General features: G+C 45.1%; 1 protein-coding gene across 2 annotated transcripts in view; it reads right to left on the minus strand.

The window, feature by feature from the left end:
* Positions 1 to 13,435, minus strand: part of LOC128349513 (uncharacterized) — a 90,482-nt gene that overhangs the window by 39,335 nt on the left and 37,712 nt on the right. For both annotated transcript variants that reach the window (XM_053305926.1, XM_053305937.1), the window contains exon 4: positions 430 to 483. In XM_053305926.1, the coding sequence (XP_053161901.1) occupies positions 430 to 483 (54 nt within the window). The remainder of the gene's footprint in view (positions 1 to 429; positions 484 to 13,435) is intronic.

Consider the following 13,435-nt stretch of genomic DNA (forward strand, 5'->3'; position numbering starts at 1 on the left):
AGACAAAAAGCCAAGCCATGGTTTGGCATTATATGCAGAAGCCTTAGGCTCATGCACTCGTTCACCCTGTACACCGCCATTTCCTTCACTGACTTCTCGGTTTAGCAGATATGGTTTGCAGGCAGACTTCAACTCACTGAGAAGCCAGAACTTAGTTAAGAAATCAGTGTGTTGGGGAGAGGAGGGGGTGCAGAAGCCCAAGACTCAAGCCAAGAAATACCACAAGACCTTTTGGCCTGGCAGGAATTTCAGATTCATCTTGAGCCATAGACCACCTTGGTGTAGGTTCTCACAATCACACTGATGCTGGCAACCCACATTAAACCTAGATTCGAACAACTGTGTGAACCTGTATATTGTAAACAATATTAAGGAAGCTTCCCACCACCTGACCCAAGAAGGAAATATATCAGAAGAGAACCAACTTACACGAATTTTGATAAGTCGCGTCTTTGCTCCGCAGTTCTTTTTCAACAGCATCTTCTGAAAAAGAAACAGAATCCTTAGGTAGGCGCCAGTTTTCTGGTAAGGAGACCTATGGCAAAATACACATTGTGTAGTGATGATTAAAATTTGCAGAAGTAAGGGAGCCTGGCTGTTGGAAAGCAGAGGCAGAGCTATATTAGGGCAGACAGGTTCAAAGAACCTAAGCCAGCTCCTGAAGGCTGGCCTGACTTGTCCCCCGATCTGAGCTCCACAGCCCTCCGTTGTGTTCGTTGCCAGCTACGTGTTTTGTTCGTTCTCATACAGACATGCAGCTGGCGGCAAGCAAGGCTGGAAAATGAGCTCTGGAGGAATATGTGTGGCCCTTCCGGGGCTCCAACCATGCGCCCTTGTGTGACATCACACACAAGGGGGGGAGGGCATGATCAGATCCCCGGACGGGCCACACAAGCTCTCCAGAGCTCATTTTCCAACTGACACTTCATTGCTGGGGGCTTGTTTTCCCCTCCCTCCCTCCCAGGAGAGAAAGGAAAAAACAAGCACCCAGCAATGAAGAGTCAGCTGGAAATGAGCGCTGGAGAGCTCAAGTGGCCCTTTGAGGCTCTGGCCACGCCTCTTGCATGTGACTTCACATGCAAAGGAGGCTGCTGGTACACAAGCATAGCACCTGTGCAAAAAACCCCAGTAGGGCCAACCTGGAGGGGGGCAGCAAACAGGGGCCACCACACCCCTAGCTACACTTCTGTTGTAATGGAACTAGAGATTTAAAATCAAGTTTAAGAACTACCTAGGCATGTAGCAAGCTGCCCGACGGCCCAGGGACAAAGTTCCCCAGGGGAGCACCACCCAAGCCCTGCCCCCTCTGTCTGCAAGGGCCCCCCTTGATTTTTAGGGGTTACTCACCCCACCGCTGCCCTCCACGGCACCACTGTGCCGCCACAGCCCCACTGCGATAATACTGCCCTTGATCTTCACCTCTGGCAGAAGCAGGCCGCCCCCCGTGGTGGTGGCAGCAGCAGGCTTCTTCCCCCCACTCCCGGCTGGCGTGCAGCTTTTCTCACATGATGGTATCCATACTCTGAGGATGCAGGTGCACAGACCCAAGATAAGCTGCATGCCAGCTGGGGGGTGGGGGGAGAAGCCCACCCCCACCACGAAGGATGGCCTGCTCCCCCCGGCGGTGAAGATTATGGGCTGTATGAGCAGCAAGACTGTGGCAGGCAACAGCAGGGGCCCTTGTGGGCCTTGACCAGTCTGGGCCCAGGGACAGTCGCACCCCCTTGCCCAATGGATGCTACGGCTATGCTGCCAATGCTTGGCCTTGCAAGCTGTTCTTGTAACAAATGTATGGGAGGGAGAGGCTTCCTTTTGATTAGGAAATCAAAGTACAGTGGTCCCTCTACTTACGAAATTAATCCGTTCCGAATGCACATTTGTAAGTCGAAAAGTTCATAAGTCGAAAAGCGGTTTCCCATAGGAATGCATTGGGAACGGATTAATGCATTCCGGAGCCTAGAAAAAAGACCCAGACCCCCAGTAAGGCTTGCAAACTGCACAGGAACATTTCTTTTCAAGAATAAACAGGCAGTAAACAGGCAGGCAAGTCAAGGAAACCGCATGTAAAATTCGTAAGTCGAGGAAACCCCATCTAAAAATTTGTAAGTCGAAAAAACCGCATCTAAAACTGGATCTAAAACTGCCGTTTGTAACTCGAAAAATACTTATGTCGCGTAGTTCGTAAGTCGAGGGACCACTGTATTAGTTTATACCAGGGTTTCTTAACCTGGGGCCTCCAGATGTTGTTTGACTACAACTCCCATAACCCCCAAGCAAAAGCCATTGCAGCTGAGGATTCTGGGAGTTGTAGTCCAACAACATCTGGGGGCCCAAGGTTAAGAAACCCTGGTTTATACGATTTATTTATTGCACACTCAAGGTTACAACAAATATTTATATACTGCTTTTCAACAAAAGATCTCAAAGTGTTTTACACAGAAAAATAAGTAATGGTTCCCCAAATAAAAAGGGCTTACAAACTAGAAATAAACTTAAGATAGACACCAGCAACCACCACAGAAGAGATGCTGTGCCGAGGCTGGAAAGGGACCGTTTCTCTCCCTCTGCTAAATATAAGAGGGAACCACCATTTTTTAAAAGGTGCCCCTTTGCACAGCAGGGGCTATATCAATGTACCCAGTTCAGTTGCCAGATTCTGTTCAGGACAGAAATCTCTTTTTTCCAATTCAAAGGCAAGAAGCAACTCCACAATTATAGCTTCTCCCAGAGTGCTCTAACATGGTCTCAATGTACTTAATAGCACTTCAGCCATAACAATCCCCACCTTGAGGATTTTAATCACAAGAGATCATCATGTCAACCTTGGTGTTAAAATAAAAAACAGTTAAGTATACTTTTTTTTAACATGTTACCATACTGTTGTGTTATCTCTAAGGCAGACCTTTGCAAACATACAATGGATACTGAAGGCAAACGACTTCCACATATTTTTCTGCCCACCTTCACTGTCAAGAAACAAACCCATTTAAAACATGCTACATTTAACTGTCATAGCTTTCCAAAGGATTCTGGGAACCGCAGGTTCAACACAGACCTTATCCCTGGCCTCAATCCTAGAATTCCCTGCAGAGAAGTAATTATTAATAAACTTAATATTGATAATATTAAAACTATTAATAAGCTTATTAATAAATAATAAGCTTAAATCAGTTGTGTACATACGCTCTTAAAGAGGGTCAATGATATAAAACAAGCTATGCAAGGAATATTTATTACCATTACCATTTGAAATCCAGTTACAACACTGAAACTTATCTCTCAAGGGTGCTTTCCAGACTAGATCCTACAATGGGGTCAGGACATATCTCAGAAGTGTTAGATAGATAAGCTTTATTACAGTCTTTGACCAGTACAGAAGCAAGAAGGGGTAGTGGTGGTGGGGAAGCACAAAATCAGGTCCATACAATAATATAGCAACAATAACTTTATGAATATATAGTAGTATAGTAGATTACTCCAGTAGATGCCGTCGTATATGCATTGCTATTACACAAAACCTAGCCACGTTATGAGTAACGTGGGCTTGATGGCCTGATAAGAGAAATAAAATATATCCTTCATCTCCTCTGCCTGGTAAGTCCTTAATCAAGGGTAAATTTAATGATTCACGCAAAACCCTATAAAAATTACAGTATAATAAAACATGACCCACATCCTCTATGGCTTGTGTACTACATGGACAGCAGCATTCAGAATAAGGAATCCCACCATATCTACCATATAACACTGCTGAGGGCAACACTTCAAAGCAGGCCAGGGCAAATGCTCTACGATATTTGGAAGTTATTAGGGCTTGACAATAATCAGCTGGTTTGGTACTAAAATATCTCAGAAGTGTGCTTCCACACTTCCTGTGTCATGATACTGCAGTCCCCATGCAGACATCAGGGTACCGTTCACATTTCCAATGCCTTGTTTCAAATTTAATAACTGCGAAATAGAGCTAGGATGTCGTATATCCAGCATGAAAAAGTTGCTGGTTTGTGAGGTTGTTAGTTGCTACAAGACTGCGCCCCCTACTGTTTACATTTCAAATGCAACTTGCCCGCACGGAGGCATTTTGCTGCTGATGAGCAGCTAGTCTGGAAAGCGCCATGGTTAGGAATTTGGTTTGTAAAGCATTCTGAAGTGCTAATGATAAGTTGCATTATGCACATTTGTAAATACAAACAACAGAGGACTGGCAAGCCTGTGTAGATACCAGAGGCACAGATTGTTCTGCTTTAGGTCAGGGGAGAGAGGGTATTTGAAAACCTGATAAAACCCTGTTCTTGTATCTCACATATTATGGCACCCACAGGACCACACACACTGTGTTACTGTCATGTTTATCCACATCTCATCAGTGCAGTATGGAAGTTCTCCATGTGTTCATTGAATGTGTAATGGGGCAGGGGGGTGGGAAAAGGAATGCACCTTCTGCCCCCATCCTGATCCAGAGGAGAGCTAGTCTTGTGGAAGCAAGCATGAATTGTCTTCATTGCTAAGCAAGCTCCCCCTTGGTTTGCATTTGGATGGGAGACTACATGTAAGCACTGTAAGATATTCCCTTAGGGGATGGGACCATAGCTCAGTGAAAGAGCATCTGCATGTAGAAAATCCCTCCCAGGTTCACTCCCTGGCATCTGCAGTTAGGGCTAAGAGAGACTTCCGGCTGTAATCTTGGAGAGCCACTACTCTCCCAATCAGGGTAGACAATATTAAAAAAAACCCACCTCTTATTTATCCTAGACAACCATGTACAGACCGACGAGACTGAACAAGATTAATGGTCTAGGAAGCTTTATTACCCTGGTAGTGTGTTGTAATGCAAGAGAAGGCTGAAGATGGGTCACAGTCCAATGGTCCACGGACCAATTTCTTGTATGTTGTCTACTGGGATTCTTGCAAAGAAAACTGGATTAAGTGGAGCTTGGTCTGCTCCAGCAGAAGTTCTTAAGCAAGGCATGTACTCAGGATCACTCAAACATTTTAATTTTATAGGCCACTTTTCCATAACAAGTTGCTCAGGCTGGCATCCAGTACGAAAGCATTGTGACTTCCTCACTAGTAAAAGTTAAACATTTAAAGGAATTTTAAAAGGCAGGAAACACCAACAGAGATGATGAGCCATGCGTGTACCTGCCAACTTCACATGTAATTTTCTGGGAATTCCTATAAAACAAAGTTGGACTTGCTCCCAGCTCTCTTTTGCAGCAGTATTGTCAGGCTGGCATTTACTGGGCAAGCTTCGTGCCTTTTTAAAAGTCGCCCTGCCTACCCCCATAGCTGCAGCTCAGAAAGTTTCTGAAAAGGCAGGGGTGGTGTAGGGTGTGTGTATGTGAATATAATCTTAAGCGGGTGGTGGGAGGGAGAATTGCACTGTGAAAAGCAATGACACAACACAAAAGGCCATCAGGCCTTATAAGTGTGACATCCTTCACCACAAAACCACTGACTTGTCTTTAAATTCCACTGGCTGATTGAGAAGGAAACTCTGATGTCACATGGAAGGATGATTCTCACTATGGCCTAGATTCTCTAGATGCCGGGGTGCAGATTAGAGAGGTGAAAAAGATACCTGCATGTCAAATTACAAGCATCACAACTTTGAGAGCAATCCCATTATGTTTGAAAGAGAAACAGCTGCTGTTGCCCCCTCTTGAACAGAGCTCACCAAGTAGCAGCAGCAGCAGCTTCCCTCCTTCCCTTAGTTCCTGTCATGGGAAGCTGCCATATACTGAGTCAGACCATTGGTCCATCTAGCTCACTATTGTCTTCACAGACTGGCAGCGGCTTCTCCAAGGTTGCAGGCAGGAGTCTCTCTCAGCCCTATCTTGGAGAAGCCAGGGAGAGAATTTGAAACCTTCTGCTCTTTCCAGAGCGGCTCCATCCCCTGAGGGGAATATCTTACAGTGCTCACACTTCTAGTCTCCATTCATATGCAACCAAGGCAGGCCCTGCTTAGCTAAGGGGAAGGGTCATGCTTGTTACCACAAGACCAGCTTTCCTTTGGGTCAGGAGCAGAGAGTGGACAAGTAGACCATGTTGCTAGACCAAGAAAAGAGGGTTTATATACATCTGTCTCCAGATTCCTGCACATAGCCACAGGACACACAGTACCTAGGACTGCCACACCCCAGTCTCTTAAACCTGTGCAGTCAAATCTGCATATTAGACAAGTTGCTTTTCTGGTCAGAGACCATAATAAAGATGATTCTGATATTACAAGTTGCTGGCTTCTTGTGCAAGTTAAGTGCATGAAATCCAGCATTTCCCATGTATAGAGTGTTCCTACTATTGCAGAATGCAACAGTTGGGAGAAAGAGCAACGGAAAGACCCTCTATCCCCATCTTTTCTCTCCTAAATCCAAGATCTTCCTTTCTCTGGCCAGCCTAGAAGCTACTTTAATTAGGACATTAAGCTAAATTTTCTCCTAGCTGTTGTATGGTTAATCTTGTAGTGTATTTTTAGTAATATTGATTTTAGTGACTCTTATTCTATTGTGCCCCTTACCCTCAAATAAAACCTTCTCTGTTTTTGGACATCCCTCTCTCTCAGCCAGTCATTTTCCTCTAACCAACACTTTGTATTAAATCTACTCTGATGTGGAACGGCTCCACTCTGATCTAGTTTCCCCACACAAAGCCTGGATGCAATTTTGGGGGTATTTACCAATCACCCTGGGGCAGTTCTATTAACAGGGAGTAATCTTGCTTCTGAGAAACTGGGTGGAATCCTGCCTATTCATTTTTTTCCTCTAGAACTACAAAGGGCTAGAAACTGTACTTGCTTGAAGAGGAAAAGTAAGAATCCAAGTCAGCTAGCACCCTGAACAGGCATGCCTAGAATCCAGGCAAAATGGCAACTAATGCCAACACACAGAGGAATCCACACATCAGCTATTTAGACAATTAAAAGAGGGCATCTCAGATGGCAGCAAAAGGGTTCTTTCACCCCACCCTTGGCTCAGCCTCTCTCAAACAGTTTTGCTCTACCGATTTTCTCCAGATTCTCTCATATACCAATCATAAGGCAACTCTGATTCCCTCACTCATCCTTTTTCTATAGTTGAAAGTTTATATCTTGAGCAGAGCTTTTTACATTTCATCCCTACTCAGAGCAAGCTGACGTGAAGGAAGGAAATGCTGAATCATCCCTGCTGAGCAGCCTGGCAAGGCTTCTCCTAAAACTATTCTATATTATTGGTAGGTTCAAAATGCTGCCACCACCACCCCTCTTATCAACAGAGCTCGAACCTCCCTGGGCTTGGGGTGGAATCCCAGGGGAAACTCTCTTTATTTTGCTATTGGCTAAGTACAAAAATCTTCCACATGCAAGCCTTCATGTAGTAAGAAAACTGATAGCTGCTGAATGTTTGAGGACGTGTTTACACCAGAGAAATCCCGCTTTGTCCCCCACTTTTCCCGCGTTAAAAACTAACTCGGAGAGACTTGTAAAGAGAAAAGAACTAGAACAATTTCATTTAATTACTACAGACTGCTCCCATCTGAGGCTCTCTCAGCTTTTAGGCACAGTTAAGAATACGTAGTAGGATTACAAAAATAAGTTGCCTTAATGCACGCTTAAATGTTCATAGAGTCTTTTGCAACACCCTAGGTAGGATGGGCGTATGCTAGTGTTTCTTATTTTAATTACATTATAGGTGAATAATAGAACAGTATCAGGAATATGCAAAAGCGCACACACCAAAGAAATAGAACATCCCTAACACAAAGTCTGACACAACAAATGTTTCCCTAGACTAAACTTCCCAAAGCCATAAGACCTGGCTCCTTGCCTTGAACTCACCAAATGCCTGATGATAATTCAAACTTCCTGCCCTCCTGTCTTTCAAGGATGTGCAGAGTTATTCTCCTGCAGCCAAACCCCATGACCATATGTCCTCCTGTGCACATCCAGTCTAGCTTCTCCCTTAACAAAGAACTCCCTTCTTCCCGGCAATAGCTCTCTAGGTCCCACCCACCTGGTGTGCTGATTGGCTGAGCCCTGGAGTTCACCAACCTGTCAGTCAAAACAGTGTTCACTTCCTGTTAACTCTTTATGGGGAAGCGAAACTGATCTCTACCGTGCAACCACTGCAAAGTCATAAGTTTGTGGTGCCTGATTATTGGTAGGATTTCCGATGCACTTCCACTATGTCAATTCCCAACCAAGCTTCCAAATGGGGAAAATTCCATAAAGCCTCAATCACTGACTTTGGGCAGCAATCCTAAACACTCTTGAAATTAGCCCCAAACTCAATAGGATTCACCTCCAAATAAGCATGCTTAGATAAACATGCTTAGCTTAGAGGTTTTTCTGAAGCCTGCAAAGTCAGATCATAAATCTGTTAGAGCAGGCTCTCCCTTCTGAAATGGCATTAAATCCTGTCTCTACAAAGGCTAGAGATAACCAAAAGCAGCTGGTCCCACAGCCATTCGTTTCTTTTACAACGATCCAGGAAGTCAGACTGGAGTGTGGGGAGCAGAGAGGTTAATGGGTACAATACTGTACATTTTCACTAGCAAAATGGCCTTCTAGTCTGCCTTCAAGCACACTCTTCTGCCCATGTATATTCGAGATTGCTCTTTATGAACAGAATTAAACATCTTTACATAGACATGCACCCCCTCCCACTGAGCCAATTCAGGGTCTAAGCTTAATGTTGCCTTACAGCAGTTATCTTTGCTATTTTTCGAGTGGGGGCCACTTGGAGTGGGGGGGGACCTCTTCAGTCAGTGTAAGCCATTTCCTAATGCACTGACCTCCATGCAGTGCCACACTTCTCAGAGCTGGGGGGGGCCCTTTAAGAGAAATAGAGCCCTGTAAAGTCCCAGAACCCTCTTGGAAGGTATGCATGGTGTGCTACAAGTGAGTACAAATGGAATGCTACAAGCTTCCCAGAGCTTTCCCTATAGGACTCCATGGGAGAAGTGCTCCACATGTATCTTCCAAGATGGTTCTTGGAAGAGGGTTCCATTTCCCTGAAAGGGGCTGTGTAAAGAACTGCATGGCAGGAACAGTCACCTCAGCACAGCGTCAAGTGGGCTGGGCCCAGTATTTGGTTTCAGGAGAAAGCTTCACACAGGCCTAATAAATAAGTTAGGGAGCTGCACCAGGGGCTTATGGGAACTGTCACAAGCTACTGGGTCTTGCAGTAGAGATGTGCACGAATCAGTCTGGAGGCCATGTTAGAGGCCTCCGAACCGGTTCAGAATTGGGCCGGGCCGGCGGGGGTGTGTGTTTCTAGCTTTAAGGGGGAGGGGGGTAGTACTTACCCCTCTCGCCGCTTTCCCCCCTCCGGCGCTCCACTCCGGAGCAAAGTTTTAGGGGCGGCAGTGTTCCTCCCTGCTGCCCCTGGCCCCGTTGTCGCCCAGAAAAAGGGGAAGTTGCCGCCACGCATGCGCCTGTTGCGGCGCATGCCCATCGTTGCCATGTGTGGTGGTGGCTGATGCGCACACGCCGCAACAGGCACATGCATGGCGGCAACTTCCCCTTTTTCCGGGCAACAACAGGGCCAGGGGCGGCAGGGAGGAACGCTGCTGCCCCTAAAACTTTGCTCCGGAGTGGAGCACCGGAGGGGGAAAAGTGACGGGAGGGGTTACTGCCTCCCCGCCCTTAAAGCTAGACACCCCTCAGTGCCGGACCGCACCTCCATGGTTCCATGCACATCCCTACTTTGCAGTGAAGAACACTGCCTTACCGAGTTACAAAAAAAGAGTGCGCTGCCACCGTACAAACACCCAAGTGGCACTGGAGGCAACCCGTTCTTTCCCACTTCAGAGTTTTCTCCAGCTCTCTACTCACTCAGGAAAGCAACATGGCCTGTGTGTATATGCACACAAATGGGACAGCTGAAGCAGTGTTAACCTGGCTGTACTTCTAACAGCAAATAAAACATAGTGGTTAGAGTGTTGGACTAGGACTGGGAAGACCCAAGTTCGAATCCCCATTCAACCATGAAACTCACTGGGTGACTCTGGGCCAGTCATACATCTCTCAACCTAACCTACCTCACAGGGCTGTTGTGAGGATAAAAATAACCATGTACACCACTCTGAGCTCCTCTGAAGAAGCACAGGATATGTGTAATAAATAAATAATAATAATAAGAGCACTGGATTTAGGCGTAGACAAGACATCCAAGCTCCGTTTCTTTATTCCTGGGTGGGCCTCAGGCAAGCTCAGCACCATTTCTGAGCTTAAACTAATTCATAGAGTTGAGCACAGTGACAGGCATAAGAGTTGGAACAGGCTGTTTGGCGTCCCAACTTTTTTCTGGCAGGGGCTCCTGTCCTTTAGGATCCAAGAAAAAGAGCAAAAATTAGTCAGGCTAAGGTAGGAAGAGCTCCACCACTTTATTGCCACGCGTCACATTGCTATTAGAAGCCCAAAAGCCCTGGCAAGAATGGTGATTTAGCAGTAGGGATGTGCACAAATCAATTTTTTAATTCAATTTGTGCTCAAAACAAATCACCCCTGATTTGTTTTGTATCCAAATCTACCCCCTCCAAATCACCTCAGATTCAATTTGTATTTGCTTTTATTCGATTCCGATTTGGACCGATTCAGGCCACTTAACAAGGTGCCTGGGGCACCAAATTTGGTTGGTGGGTAGGTCCCCATGCGTGCCACCTACCACCCAAATTTCAAGGCAGTGGGGCACTTGGTTGATTTTTAATGAATTCGATTCGATTTGTACCCAAATCTAGCCAATGGGCCACAGGGGTGATTTGTTTTGTCTCCCAATCACCCAAATCAGCTAGATTCGGGTACAAATTGATTTGTACCCAAATCAATTTGCACATTCCTATTTAGCAGTCCTAATTCTGTTTTGCCAACTCAGTAGTATGTCAGGCACCGGATAAGACCTTTTCCCTGCTCCTTGAACAAGAGTCACAATACACACAAATGGACTGACTGCTTTGTAACAGCATGATTTTAAATTGCTCCCACAGGCTTTTCTGCTCACACAAGAACTCAGCTTCCTGGAATCTTCACACCTGCTGCCATAGCAGCTGCACTAGACCTAGTGCGTTGATAGCAGGCAATATAGTTATGCTGGCTGAAAACTGCCTACATGTTAACCTAAGCCAATACTACTTTAGAACAATGCCTTATTATTCCAGGAAAGGTAAACATTCAAAAACTACTCAGATCACAATGAGCTTACGTGTTAGATCTGGAACAGTCCTATGTAGATTTTCTTAACAAAGACAATCTAGCCTCAAGATTAAACTGCCCATAACATGAGCAATGTAATGAACACTAAAACCTTTTCGAGCACAGAGCTTGCATGATCAAAGCAAACACTTTGCAAGACAGCTCTTTTGCAAGCTTGCTCAAAATTAGCCTAGCCAAGTCTGAGTTACTAATGCAAATCCAAAGCTCCTTGAAAAAAGTCAATTTCTTCAGATGTTGCCCAAGAGACCTGGTTGGACCTTTTGCCAGTAAACTATGCAAAGGACTTGGACAGGTCCATGGACTTGGAATCTAATAGACTTTATTCTCTTTTCAGAATTTTAAACCGAGATATATAAAGCATCACAATATTTTGCTTTCTTCTAGAAATATCATCTGAATTAAGTGCAAGCATTGGGTTTATTAAATTAAGATGGGGAGAAAGCATTTGCAGAGAAACAGACCCAAGAGCCCAATTCTATGGCTATTTTGAAAAACAAATGTAACACTATTGATTCCAAGGTAAGCATACACAGATTTGTACCTATTGGTACTCAACACTACTTGCTTTTTAGGGATAGGATCCAGCTATTTATTTATCATATTGTCTATCCATGTCTTCCAGTTGAATTTTCAAATATTAGCAAGAATGCTCACTGCAGAGTTATGTAGACTGCAGTGGAGGCAACTCATTTGTCATGTGTACTCTTAAGTCACTCAATAACTTTTTAAAAAAATGTTTCCCTCCCAAAGCAGATTATCATGCTATTTGCCCCTGTGCTAGAAATCAAAAAGTTAAATCTTTTAAGGCAAAATTATGCTTTTGAAATAAAGAGACCAATGGGTTTAGCTAATAGAAAAGAAATATCAAAGAAAACTTCAGCCTTCCAAATCTTCCCACCAGAGCAATTTCTCTGCCATTTCCTAGCACAATTAATTCTTTTACCTTTGCCTAGAATTCAAGTCAAAAACTAGAGCAATTCTGGTTTTAGGACTAGCCAGATCATTTTCATTTTCCGTCAGAGCCTTTTTAAAGCTAGCTGACAAGCGGGAATGAGCAGGTTTTTCCTCTCAGAGACACAGTGATTCTCTTCAATAAAATATTTTGCATGACAGCATCCAAGTAAGCTTTTGCAAGATTCCAGAAGAGGCCTAGTCCTGCAGTTCCCCTAAACTCCTCGGAATTCCTGGTGGGGAGAGAAGTCAGTACCAGGCCAGCTGAAGTCCGCAGGGGAGATGGACCCTGCACACGTAGTCTCACCAAGTGCAGTTCCTGGCCAGGAAGGAGATAAAGGATTGGTCTGGCTCCTGGGAGGCTAAAGGAATCTCCCACCTACCTGGCTGCACTGGCTACTGCTGCTTCTTCTGGGGTAGAGCAGTGAGTGAATGAGGCTTCTTTAAACAATTGAAACCTTTAAAATTAGCTCAAGCGATACAAATACTAGGACTATTGTCTCTCACTTTGCTGAGAAGCTCCAGTCTGGTGGATGGGGGAGCAGGAAATATTGGGGGGGGGCACTGCTAGCCCTTGGAGTCATCCCTGCCTCCAACAGAGTTTCCTCCATGACAACCTGGCTGCCCTGTAGTGTGAGAGAGCCATTTCCCCACTCCATTGTTCTTTCTATGGGCTTAATGTGGAACCTGAGGTTTGTGCCATCAAAAGTGGTGGGTTCTGACATCATGCCCAGTATCTACCTATTCTAATCTAGTTGCTTCTGAAAACCCAAGATCTGAAACCAGATTCAGCCCTCAGGTTCAGATCTCAGGTTTTCTGAAGGAAAGGTTAGAATATGTAGTAGGTTAGAATATGTAGAGATGGATAGGTTCAAGTATCAGGCCCAATCTTGGCATATCCTAATCTCCAAAGGAAGTAGACATGTGCACAGGGATGGGGGGCGAGCATGTGTGGTCCCAGGGCTAAGGGAGGTTGTGCAAACACCGGGTCCCACATTAAGCCAGAACCCACCTATAGAAAGCACAAGGGAGTGAAAGGACAGCTCTCCCACATCACAACCCAGCCAGGTTGCCAGAGATTGATTTCTGATGCAGGGCCTCTGACCTTTCAAGAAAAGAACTCCTTCCTTGTTACGACCTCTTGGCCATCAATAGCAATGGTTAACGGAATGTCTGCACTTTCCTCCAGGCCAGTACCATTTTCCTTCCTACGGAAAGGCTTTTCTACATATTTTCCAAAATTGCCATGCAGCTGCAGAGGTTTTTCCTACTAGGTTTAGATCTTTCACGTTTTTT

The sequence above is a fragment of the Hemicordylus capensis genome, chromosome 1, assembly GCF_027244095.1.
Source record: "Hemicordylus capensis ecotype Gifberg chromosome 1, rHemCap1.1.pri, whole genome shotgun sequence".
In the NCBI taxonomy this organism is placed as follows: Eukaryota; Metazoa; Chordata; class Lepidosauria; order Squamata; family Cordylidae; genus Hemicordylus; species Hemicordylus capensis.